The sequence below is a fragment of the Oncorhynchus masou genome, chromosome 23 (assembly GCF_036934945.1).
Source record: "Oncorhynchus masou masou isolate Uvic2021 chromosome 23, UVic_Omas_1.1, whole genome shotgun sequence".
Classification (NCBI taxonomy): Eukaryota; Metazoa; Chordata; class Actinopteri; order Salmoniformes; family Salmonidae; genus Oncorhynchus; species Oncorhynchus masou.
In genome coordinates this window covers 28,427,294-28,450,670 of record NC_088234.1, presented here as the reverse complement: position 1 = coordinate 28,450,670, position 23,377 = coordinate 28,427,294, and the positions used below count along the sequence as shown (strand labels likewise).

Genomic DNA, 23,377 nt, shown 5'->3' with positions numbered 1-23,377 from the left:
GGTTTGTCGACTGCCAACGAAGAGTTAGCACGGCTTATTAGCGCCGCTAACCCGTCTCTAATGACGAGATTGTGAGGTCCACAGAGCAGAAGCTGTTGCCACACCTCAGGAGTTTAGCTACCTGAGTTCAGACCTGTGTTCAAGTAGTATTTGTTGTTTATCAAATACTTTGGCTGGGTTCGCTTTAGCTGTGTCTGGTGCAATGCAATCAATAGAATAAATCCCGGAAGTGCAAACCCTGCCGACCGCTCCGGCAGGCTCGTTGAAACGGTCAATGAGTTAGCCAAGCCTGCAGTCACGATGGAAAATAGGAACATATGGCAACGCTACAAGTGGAGCTACGGAGGAAAGGGGAAGCAGAGAAGTTTGCAGCTTTTGTAGAGCCGCTTGTATTAAATGTTGAAATGAGAGAAGTGAGTTGAGGCATTCCCCAGTTCTCATGTTTAAAGCCATTTCAGTTAACCGTGAGATTTCAGCTGGTCCATTTTTGTTGCGGGCTTTGCAGTACCTCGGCACTAACTTGAGAGGAAAAATGAAATGGGATGTGCTGGGAATGGCAATCTTTCTGACGCTACCCTAAAATAACTACTTTCAGGGCCTGGTGTCTGCGTCCCTGCATATCTGTCACACTTCTGTTTGTGAGTGTGTGTGCTCACCGGGCCCATAACCAACTTTGCTTCTGTGTTCTCACCCTCCGTCGAAAAGTGGGGTTCTCACACACTTGCGGTGGTTTCACAGTGTGCCACCTTTCCAGGGCGGCTAACACCATTCCTCCGATGACAGCCGTCATGGTAGTGTATGGACCTGTCAGATAAAGCTGCAGGAAAAGACAGCTTAATAAACTATCCAGAGTTTTTAGCACCGAATATATATATATATATATATATATATATATATATATATATATATATATATATATATATATATATATATATATATATATTCGGTGCTAAAAACTCTGGATATATGTATATATTATGAATGCGCATACAAGAGTGCAGACATTTATTTTTTTTTAGCTTTAAGTCTGACAGGAACATTTGTATTAGTCTATAGGAGTCTACTACATTATTTCCTTCTTTTATTCCCTTCATCCTGCGCCTTGATATCACCCAGAGTGTCGTTGTGAATAATTGAGTTTACTAAACTGTGAATCCCACACTCACACAAACAAACGCTGCGCTTCTTCTAAAGTCTACGGTTAGTCATTTGAAAATTATAGTCACTCTGTAGCATAATTGGATATTGAGACGCTAAATTCAATGTGAAGGGAGTTTTGAATAGCAAGGAAGTGTAAACGGAACACATTGTGTTTCAGAGAAATCCAAAGAAAGCTCGACTGCATCGGTATTCAAAGGATGTCGTATATATTCATTTTTATTCACATTCAAAGTGCCTGACACATTTGTCTATGTCCAAACCTATCAATATACAAAGTAGACAGCTAGCCTTTGCATGCATCTTTTCTCTTTCCCAAACTCATGTGGTGTCTACGATTGTTAAAACAGCCTATAGAATGTGAACATTAACCTAAACATTGACTTAGACATTAGCTCATTAGCTTATACCCTGATGAAGACAGCTTGTCTGTCGAAACGTTGGACATAGATATTTTTGCACCTGAGCTCCTAGAGTGTGTGCCTCTCCTTTATTTATTTTTTAAGTGTCTATGATTGCTAACACGGCCCACAGAATGTGAACATTAACCCAAACATTAGCTGACCGTACTGAAATCAAAATGCCTCTATCGCCTTCCCTCTCTCCCTATAGGTGGTGTACAAGAATAACGACTTCAAGCTAGAACTCTCCCGGCTGGCCATCGAGCGGGACCCTAAGATCAGCCTGAACGGAGACCTCGTCTTCCGCTGTGAGGACGTGGCCGCCCTGGACCCCGTCACCTTTGAGTCCCCCGAGTCCTTCATCGCCCTGCCCAAGTGGAACACCAAGAAAACAGGCTCCATCTCCTTCGACTTCCGCACCACAGAACCCAGCGGCCTGCTGCTGTTCAGCCACGGGCGACCCCAGGGTCCTAAAGAGCAGAAGCCGGGTCGAGACATGAAGTCAGACTATTTTGCTATGGAGCTGCTGGACGGGTTCCTATACCTACTCATGGACATGGGGTCGGGGAGTATCAAGCTGAAGACCAGTAATAAGAAGGTGAACGACGGGGACTGGTGCCATGTGGACTTCCAGAGGGAAGGGAGGAAAGGTGAACATATGAACATGAAGCAGTGTGACAATACCTTCCTAATGTTATGGTTCTGAAGAAGTCTAATGTACACACTTGTAGACTATTGCGTATATAGAGAGCTGTGTATATTCTACACGGGAGGTGCTGAGGGGAGAACGGCTGGCTGGAATGGAATGTTGTCAAACACATGGAAACCATGTTTGACGTTTTTGATGCCATTCCATTCATTCTGTTCCAGCCGTTATAGGGGAGCCCGTCCTTCCCAATTAAGGTGGCACCAGCCTCCTGTGCTTCTGAAGTACTTTATTTCTTTGGAGTACACGTGTACAGGCTTTGAATATTCATTTTCCTTCATCTACCTTTTCGGATGATGATCTTCCTGTCCTTCAGCCCTGCCTAAAAGCCTTCTCCGACACACCTCTCCGCCCCCTCCTCCCGCCTCTCTCTGTCCTGTCATACCCATTTCTTCTCATACCGTCCCCTGAGGGGTCTGCATGATGCATGCATGCTTTCACGTAGGCACTTATGGTTTTGTGTGTGTGTGTGTGTGCGCGTTTGCATGCGCACATGCGTGTGTTGCGCTACTATAGGGAGTCTCTCTGAGCACACTCCTGCCCCTCTGTAATTGCATTTTAATAGACAATTAAGAGTGAGTCGTAAATCATAGCCGGGCGCCACGAGAAGAACCTGGGCCTCATCCACTCTCGTCTATGCTGCATTTTGCTGGGTTGTTCCCCCTCCACTCAACCGATTATAGCCACAACACAAACACACAAGACCATACAAAAGCACTCTCATTCAACATCCACTCAACCACAGACACAGACACACACACACACCACACGCACACGCACACGCACACACACACACACAATCGCATGCGCTCAATCACACTTGCCCGCAAACACAAGAGTACCAACATGTAAACACACTTACTAACACACATTATCTCGCCTAATGCTTCAATTACATTCACACATACCACAGGTGCCCAGTAGCGCCGTAATAGGGGCGGACGGGCTCATAGTAATGTTTGGAATGGAATTAATGGAATGGTATTGAACACATTAAACACATGGTTTACAGGTGTTTGATGCCATTCCATTCACTCCATTCCAGCCATTATTATGAGCCGTCCTCCCCTCAGCAGCACATGCAGTACACGGTCAGGGTGGGGGAGGAACTGATTACATGTAGTCAGTTGCATGGAATCTGATTACAACAAAAAAACTGTAATCGGTGGCGTGACCAGCAAAAAAAAATGTAATCGGATTACTGATACATTTTGAAAAACTTTATGATTACTTCTTGGATTACTTTTCATTTCAGAAAGGATGTTAGCGGAAAAAATACAGTACGGCACCTTTCTGTTTCCTCGGTGGCATTAAATTAAGAACTGTACACACGTGACATGACGTGTGTATAAACCCTCCTCTCTCCGCCTCCACTCCCAGGCTCCATCTCAGTGAACAGCCGCAGTATCCCCTTTAACTCCAACGAGGGCAGTGAGATCCTGGACCTGGACAGCGACATGTTCCTGGGGGGTCTCCCCGAGACCCGCTCTGACCTGGTGCTGCCCCCCGAGGTCTGGACCGCCTTGCTCAACTACGGCTACGTGGGCTGCGTCCGCGACCTCTTCATCGACGGCAAGAGCCGCGACGTGCGCCGCCTGGCCGAGATCCAGAGCTCCCCGGGCGTCAGCAGCTTCTGCACCCGCGAGCTTCAGAAGAGGTGCAGCAGCACCCCCTGTGGGAACGGAGGCCTGTGTAAAGAGGGATGGAACCGCTACATCTGTGACTGCACCGGCACCGGCTACCTGGGCGGCAACTGTGAACTCGGTGAGGAGAAACAGGGAGACTGGAGAAGTGGAGGAGTGGGAAACAAGTGGTGGTCAAACAGGATGAGAACATTTGGGTTGCAGGCTGCGGAGATTAAGTCAGGTTTGGTTTCATGCTTACAAGTGTTATTATAGCCAGCAAGTTAAACCTCATCATAATAGACTTTAGATAATATGAGTACATGAACTTCATCCTGTGCTACTCTGAAGCCTCAACCAGCTGCAGTGTGGTAAAAGGACATTTGAAGGAGCAATGCACTCGAGGATGGGTGGCTTTTGGGAAGCTAGCTGACTGAACTGCTAGGAGGTTGGGTGAGGTTTGGGGAGCTCGGTTGAGCGACGATGCTTACTGTCACCATCTGGGCTTGTCACACATCCAGGTGGTGCAAGGCTGCTCTCTCTCTGTCTGTCTGTTTGGGGGTGGTGCAACCTGCTAGCGGCTACGCATGTCTGATCCGTTCTAATTCGCTGTAGGCTGTTTGTTGTGTAATAGCACCAAAGGAACCTTTGAGGTGAAATGAATGCACAGTATAGGGATGTTGTGTTGTAGGCCTGCCAAAGGTAATGGCACAATAGAGCATTGGGATTGAAATCAAGGCAGTGGAGGAAGTGACGGATTTACGTGTAATGGGACAGTTTAGGAAGTGAAGGATCTATGTGTCATGGACAGTTTAGGAAGTGAAGGATTTACGTGTCATGGACAGTTTAGGAAGTGAAGGATTTACGTGTAATGGACAGTTTCGGAAGTGAAGGATCTACGTGTAATGGACAGTTTCAGAAGTGAAGGATCTATGTGTAATGGACAGTTTAGGAAGTGAAGGATCTACGTGTAATGGACAGTTTCAGAAGTGAAGGATCTATGTGTAATGGACAGTTTAGGAAGTGAAGGATCTACGTGTAATGGACCGTTTAGGAAGTGAAGGATCTACGTGTAATGGACAGTTTCGGAAGTGAAGGATCTATGTGTAATGGACAGTTTCAGAAGTGAAGGGCAGTTTAGTGTAATGTTTCTGTTTCTTAAATGGGGCCATATGTGTTTTTGTAGCGCTTCCTTGCCATGTAGTGTGGCAATGTAATACTGCAAGGGTGTGAAAGAGAGTTATGCTTCGTTGTCACACGTCTGGCATTTTACGTGACACATTTTAGTCATTCTTATCCAGAGCAATTAGGTTTAAGTGCCTTGCTCAAGGGCACGTCGGCAGATTTTCTTTCACCTATTCGGCTCGAGGATTTGAACCAGTGACCCGTCGTTTACTGACCCAACGCTCTGACCAGAGTGGCCTAACACAATATTTGTGTATGAGTACTGTGGGACTTGGTCTATTGTTTAATGTTTCTGTTTCTCAAATGGGCCGGCTGTGTTTCTCGTGCTGCTTCCCTGCCATCTAGTGTGGCTATCAAATACTGCAAGGCCGTGAAAGAGAGTTATGCTTGGCTGTCACAAGTTTGACCACAGTGTCTTAACTCAATATTTGTGTATGAGTAGTGTGGGACTTTGTCTTCAATAATCCAGTGAGAGTGGAAACTAACCTTCTAAACCTTTTCATTTCACAGCAAGTAGTTGTTTTCCAAAAAGCAATATGCTATCTGTTCAAGTGGATTTCAGTGGCCTAACCAGTAGCAGCATACAGTATTTGGTTTGTGCTCCCAACCATATGCATGTAAAATAAAAGGCAAGTACCCAGCCATGGTGAATCAGCTGAGCCCATGGCAACATGTGTTGACCCATATACACAGCCCTCCTTAGGCAACTCTTCAGAAGTGATCTAGTCAGCTGCAGGGGGTGCATGCATTGTTTCTCTGAACGGGCCTAGGATGACGTCAACGCATCTACAATAACTCTTCTATTGTTTGTGTTAGACCTGGTTCCTCTAGTTTCTTTTCAAAGAAAAGACGCTTTGCTGAACTTCGATGTCCTTTCCTGTGCTGGATGTCAGTGTCTGTTGGTTCATCTAATGCTGTATGTCTGATCTCTGTTCTCCTGTTAATGTATGTGTGTGTGTGTGTGTGTGTCTGTATCTGAACGTGTGTCTGCCTCTGCACCCCCCCCCCCCCCATTACTTCCACCCCTCGTACAGAGGCAACGGTGCTGAGCTACGATGGCAGCATGTACCTGAAGATCATCATCCCGGGGACCATGCACACCGAGGCAGAGGACGTGGCGCTGCGCTTCATGTCCCAACGGGCATTCGGTCTCCTCGTGGCCACCACATCCAAAGAGTCCGCTGACACCCTGAGGCTAGAGTTGGACGGTGGCAGGGTCAAGCTGACTGTCAACCTAGGTAACCCATGGCAACCCCACCATGACCTCGGCAACCCCATTCTCGTACCCTTCCGTCAAGCTCCATCTCCACCCCCTAAACATGAGCCTTTGTCTGTTACTGCAAGCCCGTCTCCGGTCTCTGCCTCCCTGGGTAGTTCTACTCCTGTACCCCCTCTGCCCACCCATGGTCCTGTTTCTCCCGTGGTCCCTGTGGAGAGACCTCTAGCCTGAAGATAAAGGGGTTTGGTTGTTCACAGTCTTCCAGTAGGGGGTGCTATAGAGAATGGTAAAGCCAGAGCCGTTATGGTCCATAGACTACTCTAACATCATTCTAGATGAGTAGAACAAATATAGAGACTGGAAGGCAGTGATACAGAAACATATTACCCTACAGCACTAAGCCTTTGTCTATAGTTTGGACTCCTGGCAGACTGTTGCGACCTATGGCACCTATGGTGCCTGCCACTTGAAGGGAGAGAGTTCACAGTAGGAGTAGGGGAGAAACAAGGCCCAGGTGCACCCTGGGATACAGGAGTGTGGGCCACCGACTTAGAGACATGAGGATGGTTCCTCCAATAATACCACACCGTATCCATTCTATTCATCTTGTTTTCTCTCTCTCTCTCTCTACTTACCCTCTCTCTCTCTGACTCTTTCTCCATTTCTCTATCACACTCTCAAAGTTTCTGTCTCTTTCGCTCTCTCATCTCTCACTTGGCCAAGGCTCAGACGATGGAACTTTTCATCCCTTCAATGGCCTGTATGTCTGCGGCCCTCGGATCAAACAGTCAGAGAGACCGGCTCACAGCCCAGTGTTGTCCCACAGCGGCACATACACACGCACGCATACACACACACACACACACACACACACACGTTCTGTGATGTAGCTGACTCTGCCTTTGCCATGCTGCTCAGCCCTGCGCCAGAGGACCGACACACAGACCCATGTCCACCTTGGCCCAGAACAATCAGCCCCAGCCAAACACATCGTTTATCTTAGCTAATGAGGCTAAATGCTAATCCATAGCGCTAATGTGTCCAAATGAGCCAGATGATAGTTTACCGAACATCCTTCCCTAGTTCCTCCTGTTAATTTCTGCCTCGATCACTCCCTCACTTCTCCGAATCAGACCATACTCAGAGGTGTCATATCCACATCAACATTTATATTAATTGCTAGTTTAGAGGAAATCAATTTTTGTCTCAGTTGGAGGTGGAATTTGTTTTAGAACCAGAGGAGGACTGCTTACCATATTCCCCAAGATAATTAAAAGATGAGTTCATTGATCACTATGAAACAGTGTACAGGGACACTGCATGATCAGATGATCAATATACAATTAGTTGGTTTAATTGATCATTCTGCAGTCTGTGACGTAGGCACACACGTGTAAATAGTAATGCATGTTTTCCTTTCGTTCAAACTCAATCACAATCACATTGACCGCACTCACACAAACTGTGGACAATCTAATTTCTCATTAGGTGATTTTGTCATTGAGGAATGACAAATGACCTTCTAATGTCACTATCAGGCACAGAATCCCAATAACAGTGAGCCTGGTCCATGGCTGTTTGAGTCCACTATTCTGTAGCGGTTGACAGCTCGAGACCACGCCTCAGCCACAGCCACATGCACACGCAGCCTGTCACCACCAGGGGGCAGAAGAGAATACTAACTCGATAAGGGAGCTCCACCATTTTACCATGTACTGTCAGAAGACATGCATTTCAGAGAAAGCTGTTGTAGAATAAAGCTAGAGTTAGTGCTTGTATAGCATATTCTAGCATATCTAGAATATTATAGCATATCCTGATATAGGTGTGCGTGCACTTGGCTTACTGTGACTGGGGTGTGCAGATCACCCTTTCCTAATATTGCTGCTGTTGGTTTCCATACCCGATGGGCTACAAAAGGCAAGCTGTTTCTAACCCACGATCACATTGTTGGCACTCGGTTAACCAATTTCTGATAAAAGCCACTGTAGGGAATAGGAATAACGAAACACACGTAACAATCGCCGACTCTCGCTTGGACTAACACGCCAGTGACTGAAATGGTGAATTGACTCTGCCTCTCTCCATATCTACTGACCCAATGCGCTTCGATCGACGACGACTTATCTGTACCCCATGTCCACTGTTTCCACGTTCGGTCGCGCCCACGATGTCATCACACGGGGAATTGATGACCTTGCTGTACGCGCTCCACACGTCATCTTTGTCTATCTTGCACGAGAGATCAGGAGTCGGATGACTTGAAAAACGCACGTTTATCATCTTCGGCTTATTGAATGGGCTTGGTTCCCTGGCCATCAAGTGCCGCCAAGTAGACCTACAGCGCCAGAGCTTCATTGTACCAATGATTGGGTGCATATCTTGCCTTCTGTAGCGCATTGGGACTGGGTGGGTTTTGAATGGTGGCTGCAGGGACTGAGGGAGGGATGGGCGGATGATGGGGGGGGGGTGACAGAGGTGTGGAAAAGGGTGATCCTGACTCGTAGCTCTGTCCCCGGATGGTGGTCCCTAGCGAAATGCCTGGTTGTCTGCAGAATGTACCTTGAAGGATGTAAAATGTTATTATCTCTCTCTCTCTCTCTTTTCTTCTCCTTTCTCTCCTCTCTCTTTATTTGATTTGACCTCACCATCTCGCTCTCTCTCCCGCCAGATTGTATCAGGATAGACTGTAACCTCAGTAAGTGGTTTATTATATGCATTTCTCAGACTTATATCACTGTGCCACTGTCTTCTGTATGATGTGTCCCCCCATAAAATGTTGCCGTTCCCCTTACCTCATACGAGTGATCACTCTATCACTATGTCTCTCTCGCCATCTATCTCTCTTAGCCATCTCTCTCTCTCTCAGCCATCTCTCTCTCTTAGCCATCTCTCTCTCTCTCAGCCATCTCTCTCTCTTAGCCATCTCTCTCTCTCTCAGCCATCTCTCTCTCTTAGTCATCTCTCTCTCGGATCATTTTGGCTTTTTAATCAGCTCTCGGTCTTATCATTCTGTCCTGTTTATTTCCGCCTCTGAGACGACACTAGGATTTCCTTTTCCATTCTGTGATGCACTTTTCTTATCAATCCCCTTTCCCATTTCCTTCTTTCAGTTAGTTCCCCCGTTGTTGTCCTTTAGTCCATCAGTCTCATTCTATTCCCTCCTGCTCGTCTCAGCAGTAGCTTTTGAAGGCAAATCTCTATCCTTTCCATTTCCGCTCAACGGCATGTCACTTTCTCTGCTCACACCACTCCGACACCGGTGAATTCACCCCTACGATTGAGGGTCCGTATGACTGTACAGGTGTTAGTTCTCGCCCATAGCCCACTGAACACGCAGGTGAAGCTCCTCTGTATTGGGGACATTGGGTGCAGCCAAAATGGCATCCTATTTCCCTATAGTGCACTGCATTTGACCAGGGCCCATAAGGCTAGCTAGCGGTGAATAGGGTGCCATTTCAGACACAGCCGCTGTGTTCAGACAGGCTGTGGTAGCCCTTGCCAACCCAGTCCTTGGCGACCAGTCCTTTTACAAATTTGGTGTATACTAACACCAGCACACCTGATTCAAATGAACAGGGGCCATGCTGAGGAGTTTATTTGTTTTAGGTGTGCTGGTGTTAGTATACATCATGTGACACGGCTGGTGGGTTCTATGGTAACCTCCATTGAGGTGAGACACATTTATGAGAACAAACTGATGCATTTCAGCACAGGCTGAGAGAACGACAGCAAACTGTCACTATTTAAATGTCAACAGACGAGGTAAGTGTAGCCCTAACTATGTCAAGGGAGAAACCTGCTTGGTGCGTTTGTTGTGCGCGTCTGCCTGTCATTGAGTGCACAAATGTATTCCTTTTCTTCTTCTTTTTAAGTATCTGTATGTATCTGTATTTTTTATGTGCTACAATCATTCCACATACGCAGAGCATAACTATATTCATGCCATCTCTACAAGCATACTGGCAGAGTCAGGAAATGATGAATTGTGTCATTCCCTCTATCGCTGCTGGCGTGACGCACACTGAAATCATCCCTGCTAGGGTTTGAACACGACATGCAACCAACCGAACACTAGATGTCCCCATAACACATGAAGTCGACTGTAGCTCTGAAAGAGGATTGAGAAGAAGTGTTAGTTCTATTCCAGCAGAGGGCACACACACACACACACACACACACACACACACACACACACACACACACACACACATACACACACAGGGAATGGGTTATTTATGATGAATGATGTTTTTGGGAAGTGTTCTGGAGAGGAATGGTAGTACAGTAATTTGATAGAACACAGAAAGGACTATCCAGGTTATTCTTCCCTAAGACGTCGAAGAAGTTGATCACCCCATAGAAGCTCTACTCGTTCTCCTTACCTCAGATTCAGTCATATTTCTGCTGTATGGCACGCGTTCTAATCATGCCAATTACTCCTTATGTGAATCAAATTCTGCCCTTAGTCATGTCCTGTAACCCACTGCGTCCCAAATGGCACCCATATTCCCTATGCTGCACTATTTTTGACCAGAGCCCTGAATGAAATGGGGTGCCATTTTGGATGTAGGCAGTACAGTATGTGTCAATTGCTCCCTATGGGATTTGTGGTCATTCTAACCCTTAGTCATATCTGGTAACCCACTGAAGCTGCGTTTACACAGGCAGCCCAATTATGATCTTTTAGCCAATTCTAGGCAAAAGATCTGATCTAATTGGTTAAAAGATCGATTCATGGCAAAAAAAAACATGTCATTAGTGTGTTTTTACCGGAGGTGAATGAGAGTTAGCCTGTCGGTCAGCCAGGTGAGGTCAGCGGTTAAACTGCTGTATCAGTATGGAGGGTGATATTTCACCACCTCACAGCACTCTGGGATGACATGTATTGTGACACATGGTGAGTGTCACGTTCGATGTATGGAGGAGACCAAAGCGCAGCGGGAGATCAATACATCTTATTGTAATGAAGACGAAGAAACACTTAAACAAACTACAAAAACAACAAAACGAACGGGGCAACACAGGCAACTAACACATATATCACCCATGTCACACCCTGACTTAACCAAAATAATAAAAAACACAAAGAATATTAAGGTCAGGGCGTGACAGTAACCCCCCTCCCCCACCCCCCAAAGGTGCGGACTCTCGGCCGCACACCTAAGCCTATATGGTAGGGTCTGGGTGGGCATAACTCCGAGGTGGCGGTTCTGGCTCGGGACGTGGACCCCGCTCTACTTCTGACTCGGCCCACTTACGTGATGTCTCTGGAGCGGGAACCCTCACCGCCGACCCCGGACCAGAGGACGCCACTAGACTGATGTTTGAGTCTGGAGTGAGTGGCTCCTCTGGACTGGAGGGAGACTCTCGCAGATCCGGACTGGGGGGAGACTCTGGCGGATCCGGACTGTGGCCCGTCGTGTTAGGTCTCGGTCTTCGGCCCATCGTAGGAGTTTCCGGTCTGCGGCCCGGCGTAGGAGGTTCCGGTCTGCGGCCCGGCATAGGAGGTTCCGGTCTGTAGACTATCGCCGGACGCTCTGGACTGGGTACTGTTGCCAGACTCTCTGGACTGGGTACTGCTGCCAGACGCTCTGGACTGGGTACTGTTGCCGGACGCTCTGGACTGGCGAGGTGCACTGTAGGCCCGGTGCGTGGTGCCGGTACTGGTGGTACCGGGCTGGGGACACGCACCTCAGGGCAAGTGTGGGGAGGAGGAACAGGGCGTACTGAACTGTCGAGGCTCACTATAATCCTGGTGCGTGGGGCCGGCACTGGTGGTACCGGGCTGGGGACACGCACCTCAGGGTGAGGGCGGGGAGGAGGAACAGGGCGTACAGGGCTCTGGAGACACACAGGAAGCCTGGTGCGTGGTGTTGGCACTGGTGGTACTGGGCTGGGGACACGCACCTCAGGTCGAGTGCGGGGAGGAGGAACAGGGCGTACTGGGCTGTGGAGGCGTACTGGAGGTCTGGAGTGTAGAGCTGACACAACCCGTCCTGGCTGGATGGTTATACTTATCCTGCAAGGCGTTGGCACAGGACGCACAGGGCTGTGTAGACTCACAGTACGCAGAGCCGGCGCTCAATATCCTGGTACAAGGAGGTACACTGGAGACCAGGAGCACTGAGCCGGCACCCTCCTTCCTGGCTGGAGACACCGTGCGCATCTCTGCATTACACGGTGCCTGACCAGTTACACGCTCCCCACGGTAAGCACGAGGAGTTGGCTCAGGTCTCCTACCTGACTTAGCCAATCTCCTCGTGTCCCCCCCGCCCCAAGATTTGGGGCTGCCTCTCGAGCTTCCGTGCTAGCCGTTTACCCTTATATCGTCGCCGTTCCTCCATTCTCCTGTATCCCTCCTCGCACTGTTCCATAGAATCCCAAGCGGGCTCTGGTACTCTCCCTGGATCGATAGACCACCTCTCTATCTCCTCCCAGGTTGTTACCCACTCATCCTTCTCCCGGGTCCATTCTTCCACAAAGCGCTGTTCCTCCCTTTCACGCTGCTTGGTCCTTTTATGGTGGGTCATTCTGTCACGTTCGATGTATGGAGGAGACCAAGGCGCAGCGGGAGATCAATACATCTTATTTTAATGAAGACGAAGAAACACTTAAACAAACAACAGAAACAACAAAACAAACGTGAAGCTACATATAGTGCTGACACAGGGAACTAACACATATATCACCCATGTCACACCCTGATCTTACCAAAATAATAAAGAAAACAAAGAATACTAAGGTCAGGGCGTGACAGTGAGCAATGTGGCGCTCTCAAGACCTCTCTGTAAATGTCACGCCCTTTGGTCTGTCCACCTGCACACACACACACACACACACACACACACACACACACACACACACACACACACACACACACACACACACACACATTCACTGTAGAGCATAGGCACATACGCACATATACACACACTGAAAAGAGACGTTTACACGCGCACACACACATACATAGACACACGAAGGGGCACAGGAACTTATAGACTCTGTATCTGTCAGTGTGTGTGTGTTGCCCTGCGCTGAGCTCTGAGTCATGACTCCGCATTCCCCTACATCCCACAGTATCACACAGAGGGCGTCAACGCCATAGCACGGTGACGGAGGGACAGATACTAGCCTGGGTATTGAAAAACAAGTATTGAATACAATCTAGGCTGAATAGGTATAGGCGTGTACACGAAACAAAACTATAAATGCAACATGTAAAGTGTTGATCCCATGTTTTGTGAGCTGAAATACAATATTATTTCTCAAACATGTTGTACACAAATTTCCCTGTTAGTGAGCATTTCTCCTTTGCCATCCACTTGACAGGTGTGGCTTATCAGGTAGCCGTTTAAACAGGAAGATCATTACACAGGTGCACATTGTCCTGGAGACAACAAAAGACCACTCTAAAATGTGCAGTTTTGTCGGGCAACACAATGCCACAGATGTCTCAGTCAATCAATCAAATGTATTTATAAAGCCCTTTGTACATCGGCTGATGTCACAAAGTGCTGTACAGAAACCCAGCCTAGAACCCCAAACAGCAAGCAATGCAGGTATAGAAGCACGGTGGCTAGGAAAAACTCCCTAGAAAGGCCAGAACCTAGGATGAAACCTAGAGAGGGACCAGGCTATGATGGCACTTCTGGCTGTGTCGGGTGGAGATTATAACAAAACATGACCAAGATGTTCAAATGTTCAAATATGACCAGCAGGGTCAAATAATAATAATCACAGTGGTTGTCAAGGGTGCAACAGGTCAGCACCTCAGGAGTAAATGTCAGTTGGCTTTTCATAGCCGATCATTCAGAGTATCTCTACCGCTCCTGCTGTCTCTAGAGAGTTGAAAACAGCAAGTCTGGGACAGGTAGCACATCCGGTGAACAGGTCAGGGTTCCATAGCCGCAGACAGAACAGTTGAAACTCAAGTTTTGAGAGAACGTGCAATTGGCATGCCTACTGCAGGAATGTCAGCCAGAGCTGTTGCCAGGGAACTGAATGTTAATTTCTTTACCATAAGCCGCCTACAACATTATTTGTGAGAATTTTGTAGCACGTGTAATGGCCTCACAACCGCAGACCACGTGTATGGCATGGTGTGGGCGAGCTGTTTGCTGATGTCAATGTTGTGAACAGAGTGCCCCATGATGGTGGTGGGGTTATGCTATGGGCAGGCATAAGGTACAGACAATGAACACAATTGCATTTTATCGATGGCGATTTGAATGCACAGAGATACCGTGACGAGATCCTGAGGCCCATTGTCGTGCCATTCATCCGCCGCCATCACCTAATGTTTCAGCATGATAGTGCACGGCCCCATGTCGCAAGGATCTGTACACAGTTCCTGGTAGCTGAAAATGTTCCAGTTCTTCAATGGCCTGCATACTCACCAGACATTTCACCCATTGAGCATGTTTGGGATGCTCTGGATCGACATGTACGACGGCGTGTTCCAGTTCCCGCCAATATCCAGTGACTTCGCACAGCCATTATAAAGGAGTGGAACAGCATTCCCAAGCCACAATCAACAGCCTGATCAACTCTGCAAAGGAGATGTGTCACGCTGCATGAGGCAAATGGTGGTCACACCAGATACTGACTGGTTTTCTGATCCATGCCCTTACCTTTTTTAAAGGTATCTGTGACCAACAGATGCATATCTGAATTCCCGGTCATGACAAATCCATAGATTAGAGACAAATTTATTTATTTCAATTGACTGTTTTCCTTTTATGAACTGTAACTCTGTAAAATCTTTAATATTGTTGCAATTTGCGTTTATATTTCTGTTCAGTGCAGTTATTGTTATAAAACAGTATTCATTTGTATTGGCATGTGTACAGTTGAAGTTGGAAGTTTACATCCACTTAGGTTTGAGTCATTAAAAGTCATTTTTCAACCACTCCACAAATTTCTTGTTAACAAACTACAGTTTTGGCAAGTCGGTTAGGACATCTACTTTGTGCATGACACAAGTAATTTTTCCAACAATTGTTCACAGACAGATTATTTCATTTATAATTCACTGTATCACAATTCCAGTGGGTCAGAAGTTTACATACACTAAGCTGACTGTGTCTTTAAACAGCTTGGAAAATTCCAGAAAGTTATGTCATGGCTTTAGAAGATTCTGATAGGCTAATTGACATCACTTGAGTCAATTGGAGGTGTACCTGTGGATGTATTTCAAGGCCTAGCTTCAGTGCCTCTTTGCTTGACATCGTGGGAAAATCAAAAGAAATAAGCCAAGACCTCAGAAAACAAATTGTAGACCTCCACAAGTCTGGTTCATCGTTGTGAGCAATTTACAAATGCCTGAAGGTACCACGTTCATCTGTACAAACAATAGTATTCAAGTATAAACACCATGGGACCACGCAGCCGTCATACCACTTTGGAAGGAAACGAGTTCTGTTTCCTAGAGATGAATGTACTTTGGTGCGAAAAGTGCAAATCAATCCCAGAACAACAGCAAAGGACCTTGTGAAGATGCTGGAGTAAACAGGTACAAAAGTATCTATATCCACAGAAAAATTAGTCCTATATTGACATAACCTGAAAGGCCGCTCAGCAAGGAAGAAGCCATGCTCCAAAACCGCCATAAAAAAGCTAGACTACGGTTTGCAACTGCACATGGGGACAAAGATCATACTTTTTGGAGAAATGTTCTCTGGTCTGATGAAACAAAAATATAACAGTTAGGCCATAATGACCATCGTTATGTTTGGAGGAAAAAGGGGGGGCTTGCACGCCGAAGAACACCATCCCAACCGTGAAGCACGGGGGTTGAAGCGTCATGTTGTGGGGGTGCTTTGCTGCATGAGGGACTGGTGCACTTCACAGAATAGATGGCATCATGAGGCAGGAAAATGATGTGGGTATATTGCAACATCTCAAGACATCAGTCAGGAAGTTAAAGCTTGTTTGCAAATGAGTCTTACAAATGGACAACGAACCCAAGCATACTTCCAAAGTTGTGGCAAAATGGCTTAAGGACAACAAAGTCAAGGTATTGAAGTGGTCATCACAAAGCCCTGGCCTTAAACCCATAGAAAATGTGTGGGCAAAACTGAAAAAGCGTGTGCGAGCAATGAGGCCTACAAACCGGACTCAGTTACACCAGCTCTGTCAGGAGGAATGGGCCACAATTCACCCAACTTATTGTGGGAAGCTACCCGAAACATTTGACCCAAGTGAAACAATTTAAAGGCAATGCTACCAAATACTAATTGAGTGTATGTAAACTTCTGACCCACTTGGAATGTGATGAAAGAAATAAAATCTGAACTAAATCATTCTCTCTACTATCATTCTGACATTTCACATTCTTAAAATAAAGTGGTGATCCTAAGACAGGGAATTTTACGAGGATAAAATGCCAGGAATTGTGAAAAACTGAGTTTAAATGTATTTGGCCAAGGTGTATGTAAACTTCTGACTTCAACTCTAAGTATGTATTCTTATAGAGGCATGTAGCAGTACAAAGGGAGGCTTTTAAAGTTATACAGATGTGCATGTGGAAGTATTTTATGATTGGCTGTTATGGTAGTAGTCCACACTACAGTACAGTTCATTTGAAGTTTGGACATGTGTTGACATTGGCACGCATAATAGTTTTATTTCTCCCAATGCTCTGATGAAATTCAGTTCTCTTTTAAGGCAATTTAACGCTTGAGTGGCGGTCCGAGCTTAATTCAATGTCCTCATCTTCTCTGAACTCTCTTCAGGGCCAAACTCGTTGCAAGCAGCCTTCTGTAGAAAATGTTGGCTGTTTTTAGGACAGTTGTCGTTGTTTTTGCACCCATTTGCAATCAGATGCACTCTTTATGAAATGAACATAACACCAACAATTATACCAACAATGTATGTCCGATTTACTGTAGACTTCTGTACCGTTCTCCAAGATATACAATGTACAGAGAGACACGTCAAGAGATGGGTGCGCTGTGCTACTGTCGGGACCTGAGCTATAACATGTCTAAAACATTAGTAAGACATGTTTTGAAGATGTTTCCAAATATCAATGTGTCCTCATAGTCTCTTCATTTCGTTTTCGCACATTTTCTGCTCCCTGCATGTTTAAATATGAAATGAACCAAATGCCTCTTAAAATGTTAAACAGAAATGACCTAATAAAGTAGTGCTTTGAAGCATCAACTTCAAAGGAATACATAATCAGAGCATTTTCCTAACTCGAGCTGAAATGGAATGAGCTTGGGTATGCTGTGGATGTGTGTGTGTGTGCGCGAGCGCGCGCGCACATCGGTGTGTGTGTACGTGCTTGCATGTTTGTGTCATAGCCATCTTTATAGTAGCTTTTGCAATCGGGTTAACTTCAGTGTCACTTTTCTCCTTTTTATTTTGAAGACTTACATATAAAGTTTCTGATATTGCTATTCCCTGCCATTGAAAAGCAGATCTATGAATTGCTTCTACACTGTAGCTTACATTCAGTTTCTTAGTGTTAGGCAGTATTTTGGCAGTGAATCACCCTATGCACTAATGAAATGTTCCTACATGTGCCGAGGTGATACACGGCAGCCATTTTGTGCTGAGGCACTAGTCACACATCAATGTGCTGTGCAGCCGAGGCCAAACACCTTCCTTATGGAGATGTCTGGCTTTAACAGAGACATTATTGTGAGCTGTTGATATCATCTGATTATAGATGTTTTGTAGAGTTATATCACTTTAATAAAAATAGCAGTTTGAGAGTGTTTTGTGAGGAAAGGTTTCCATTAACTTGTCTAGTGATTTGTTTGTTGTTGTTGTCGACATTTAGAAAGTTTGAGTGGATAAATAAATGTGATAATTGCCTGCTAGGGTGGATTTCCATTTCACTATATTGTGTCGTTCAAAACGTGCTGGACATGACGACGTCACACCTAAAAAAACATGTTTTCTTAAAAACCTATAAGGTCCAATAAAAATGTAGTGGTTGAAGTGTTTCCATTACCCATTTAGGCAAATTGCGCAATAATACAGTGCCTTGCGAAAGTATTCGGCCCCCTTGAACTTTGCAACCTTTTGCCACATTTCATGCTTCCAACATAAAGATATAAAATTGTCTTTTTTTGTGAAGAATCAACAACAAGTGGGACACAATCATGAAGTGGAATGACATTTATTGGATATTTCAAACTTTTTTAACAAATCAAAAACAGAAAAATTGGGCGTGCAAAATTATTCAGTCCCCTTAAGTTAATACTTTGTAGCGTCACCTTTTGCTGCGATTACAGCTGTAAGTCGCTTGGGGTATGTCTCTATCAGTTTTGCACATCGAGAGACTGAATTTTTTTCCCATTCCTCCTTGCAAAACAGCTCGAACTTAGTGAGGTTGGATGGAGAGCATTTGTGAACAGCAGTTTTCAGTTCTTTCCACAGATTCTCGATTGGATTCAGGTCTGGACTTTGACTTGGCCATTCTAACACCTGGATATGTTTATTTTTGAACCATTCCATTGTAGATTTTGCTTTATGTTTTGGATCAGACAAATCTCCGTCCCAGTCTCAGGTCTTTTGCAGACTCCATCAGGTTTTCTTCCAGAATGGTCCTGTATTTGGCTCCATCCATCTTCCCATCAATTTTAACCATCTTCCCTGTCCCTGCTGAAGAAAAGCAGGCCCAAACCATGATGCTGCCACCACCATGTTTGACAGTGGAGATGGTGTGTTCAGGGTGATGAGCTGTGTTGCTTTTACTCCAAACATAACGTTTTGCATTGTTGCCAAAAAGTTCAATTTTTGGTTTCATCTGACCAGAGCACCTTCTTCCATATGTTTGGTGTGTCTCCCAGGTGGCTTGAGGCAAACTTTAAATGACACTTTTTATGGATATCTTTAAGAAATGGCTTTCTTCTTGCCAAAGGCCAGATTTGTGCAATATACGACTGATTGTTGTCCTATGGACAGAGTCTCCCACCTCAGCTGTAGATCTCTGCAGTTCATCCAGCGTGATCATGGGCCTCTTGGCTGCATCTCTGACCAGTCTTCTCCTTGTATGAGCTGAAAGTTTAGAGGGACGGCCAGGTCTTGGTAGATTTGCAGTGGTCTGATACTCCTTCCATTTCAATATTATCGCTTGCACAGTGCTCCTTGGAATGTTTAAAGCTTGGGAAATCTTTTTGTATCCAAATCCGGCTTTAAACTTCTTCACAACAGTATCTCGGACCTGCCTGGTGTGTTCCTTGTTCTTCATGATGCTCTCTGCGCTTTTAACGGACCTCTGAGACTATCACAGTGCAGGTGCATTTATACGGAGACTTGATTACACACAAGTGGATTGTATTTATCATCATTAGTCATTTAGGTCAACATTGGATCATTCAGAGATCCTCACTGAACTCCTGGAGAGAGTTTGCTGCACTGAAAGTAAAGGGGCTGAATAATTTTGCACGCCCAATTTTTCAATTTTTGATATGTTAAAAAAGTTTGAAATATCCAATAAATGTCGTTCCACTTCATGATTGTTTCCCACTTGTTGTTGATTCTTCACAAAAAAATACAGTTTTATATCTTTATGTTTCAAGCCTGAAATGTGGCAAAAGGTCGCAAAGTTCAAGGGGGCCGAATACTTTCGCAAGGCACTGTACATTGGCGACAGACAGCTATCTGTTTCATGTCTTACAGTAGGTAGCCCGTAAAAGCCAGCATGGATAGAATGCAATCATTGACAAATATGTGCCATATTCTAATAATTCTCATGTCCGTGCCATGGTGAAACTCATGTAGATCGGAAATAATTGGATGGTGAAACTTGCCAGCCAACCAGAAAAGCAAGGCGAAGCAATTCAGGCAATCCTTGTCCTGCAAAGAAACATTTTTACAGAAAGTAAAAAATCTATATTTAGCAAGCAATAGGTATTTAGAATTAAATGTGGAGTGGACCTTTATAGTTTCATGACAAAAATGATTCCACAATCATAATTTATTCCCAAACCGTTTCCAAAATCTTACAAAGGTAATATCCACCCCTGTCGAGTGGATAAAAAAAATGTTGTCGATGGTCAGAAAATGTTTCCTATATCTGCCTTTTCCAATACACATCGCGTATTTTTTGTTGTTGTTGCGACATTGCTTTTGTCGAATAAACCTGAGTAAATGGAAGCCTGCCTAATGTAACTTTTTCAAAATGCCCTTTTCAAAGCCACTCCAGTAGCAAGGGAAAACTAGTCTTCAGTGAAGTGACAAATACTCAGTGTCAAAATGGATGTTATGCCCAGTTGTCCATAAGTAAAGGGTAATGTGGAGAGTCAAAACCAAGTCTTAAAGGGGGCCAGTCTGTAAAATGACGCATAATAAGACCAGAAGACTGACTGTGACCTAATTATTTATTTTTGTTGTACCTTGTGTACCCGCCTCAGTGTTCTTCCTATCTGGGAATGTTCCCCCATTGTGTCTCTGTCAGACCCATTACCTCACACTATTCACCCAAAACAGAGAGCAACAGAGAGATGGGGTTAGGAGGTGAAAAGGAAAGGAAGGAGGGGTGGCGGAGAGGAGACATAAAAAGGCAAACAGTCACTCAGAGAGAGATACAGAACGAAGGAATGAGGACCCAGACAGACAAACGAAAACAGAAGAAAGGGCGAGAGTGGGTTACATACAGAGAGAATGTGAAAGGTGGCGGTGGTTGAAACAAGCCCTTTGGGAGATTTAAGGAGGGTAGCACGATGCCCGTGGACTATCTCTCCCTTCATTTACCTCTCTCCCCTTGACTTATGGCAACGGGGCTCCCTGCCCACTAGTCCTGCATGGGCCACAGAAGATTATTCACCTGTCCCCACCTACTACCGTCTTTGACTAACCTAATGGCTTGGTATTGCAGCAACCATCTCGTTGGGGTGTGTCTCAATACTCATCCATGGCTTCCTTTCCTTGTATAGTTTTAACACAAACAAGTGAAAGGATTTCATAGGCTTTTAGGCCATGCCACATCGGTGATCAGGGTGAAGACAGGAAAGGAAGCCACTTTATACTATTGAGATGCACCCTTTTTCCTATTAGTACTCATCCCATATGGTGCGACAGAAGTAAAGGAAACCCCTTTACACTGTTGAGATATACCCCGCATCTCAACCTGCATGGTGAGATAGCAGACCTTTCAACCCAATAGGCTGACATAGAGACAGGTTAGATCTGGGCTTGTTATGAGAGGTGGAATGAGAGGAGCAACAGCACATTGTCTGGGTTCACACTCCCTCAGTAGAATGATGGGGTCTCCCAGGGCAACGCTGCTGCTGCTGCATGCTGGGAGATGCGGTCCAAATCAACTAAATCCACCAGGAAACTTCCTGGAGAGGGGAAGAGAGACGGAAAGAGCAAGAGAGAGAACGATGAAGAGATAGGGAGATGAGAGGGAAAGAAAGAGGAGATGAAAGAAAGAGCAGAGATACATCTCTCACCTCTTTCGCCATTTACGATCAATCACTCTTCATCATGACTCTCATTTTTGCCTCCCCCCGCCGTCTGCCCTCTTCAATGCTGGGCTAGATATCGACAGCTTTTATCTCATTGTGCATTCTAACAGGCAACACACACCATACAGTGAGGGTGGAGAAGGAGAGGAGAAGAGTCTCATGTCAGCCCCCCGGCCCTCCTCGCTCCCTTATCACGGTAATTGGCGCATAGGGTCACTACGACGGGCCATGGATAATCATGGCTGGTGGTCATACTCCGTGTGGCCGCCCCGCCCGTGCCCCTCACTCCTCTGTATCCTCCCTCGCCAAAGCGGCTAATCAAGCCGCGTTTTGGACCAGGCTGCCGGGAGTGTTTTGCTGTGGTGGCAGGATGCGACAGTGTCCTCGACTGACTGCAAGCCTAACCTACTTTCCCAAGAGAGAGAGAGAGAGAGAGCATTAAAAAGGAGGTCTGCTATTGTTTTCAATATGGCAATAAACAAGAGGGGGAGGAAGAGAGAGGGGGATCTGGGGCCCGTTCAGCGGGACGTCACATTTTGGAACGTTCAGATATAGAAACAGACCATGTAGAACAAACATGAATCTCTGACATGTAGAATAAGGAACCACATTGGCTCTATTCATGCCAATTCGATCTGCATCATTCGACAACATTTGTCAACTGAACGTGGCCCTTCTCTGTTTTCAAAATGAAAATACTGAGGATGAGGCAAGGGAGGGAGGGATAGTGGGGGGGGGAGGGGGAGAGGGGTAATGAAGAGCGAGAGTAGAGAGGTAGAGAGAAGGGGGAATGGAGAGAGAATTTGAGAGAGGGAGAACTGAGCGAGAGAGGATCTTGATTTGGCTGCCTGCTTGTGTTTATATCACCACTATCCGCTGCTCGTCGAGTCTTTCATCTCGGTGGTCGCGCTCGCTGTTAGCAGACAGGCGCCATTAAATCTGGCTGCACAAGACACACACACACACACACACTTCATTAGATCTAAGATAGGCCCTGCACTCTTTTGAGTGCTCCAGATAGTAAATATGATATCACAGGGATAAGGAGACAAATACGATCAACGTCAAAGACAGACTGATCCTTATCTCTGGGGGAAAAGCAGAGTCAAGCAAAGTAAAGCAACTCTCTATCACGCTACGGAAATCACTTTAACCCTCAAAGCAGCATATTCTTACACATCTGCCTTCTAATGCCGTTTGACTGAAACATAGAGAGAGACATGCCCAGATGGGTTCCAAGTCTGTCCGTCGTATATCGTAGAATCTCAATCCCCCTCCGCTCCTCTTAAACAATGTTATTCACCAGAAGATAAAACAAATGCATTCAATGTTTATCGTCCGCTACAAAACCATATGGGCCCTATTAAATGCCGGGACACACTGCACAGCGAGCATTATAGTTATGGGAAGAGGGCTTATGCACAAGTACAGCACGGTATCCCGCACAGCTTTGCCCCAAAAATGATTTCTGGTTGAAATGGTGCAGGGCTCCATTTTTGAACAAAGACACTCCACAATCTGAAAGTCAATGAGTTGGGTTAATTATACAGTTTGTGGTTGTGAATCCTGAAAATGTACCCCTGGGTCTTTTAAATAAGCTATTATTTGCATAGCCCTGCTACATCCATGAATTACATGTAAGGGCACAAGAAATG

General features: G+C 45.7%; 1 protein-coding gene across 5 annotated transcripts in view; it reads left to right on the top strand.

Annotated features, from left to right (window-relative positions):
- LOC135510695 (neurexin-2-like) overlaps window positions 1–23,377 on the top strand; it is a 977,907-nt gene that overhangs the window by 510,843 nt on the left and 443,687 nt on the right. For 3 of the 5 annotated variants that reach the window (XM_064931818.1, XM_064931817.1, XM_064931815.1), the window contains 4 exons: window positions 1,771–2,209; window positions 3,646–4,029; window positions 6,107–6,310; window positions 8,963–8,989. In XM_064931818.1, the coding sequence (XP_064787890.1) occupies window positions 1,771–2,209; window positions 3,646–4,029; window positions 6,107–6,310; window positions 8,963–8,989 (1,054 nt within the window). The remainder of the gene's footprint in view (window positions 1–1,770; window positions 2,210–3,645; window positions 4,030–6,106; window positions 6,311–8,962; window positions 8,990–23,377) is intronic. The other 2 variants (XM_064931816.1, XM_064931819.1) reach the window with 2 other exon arrangements.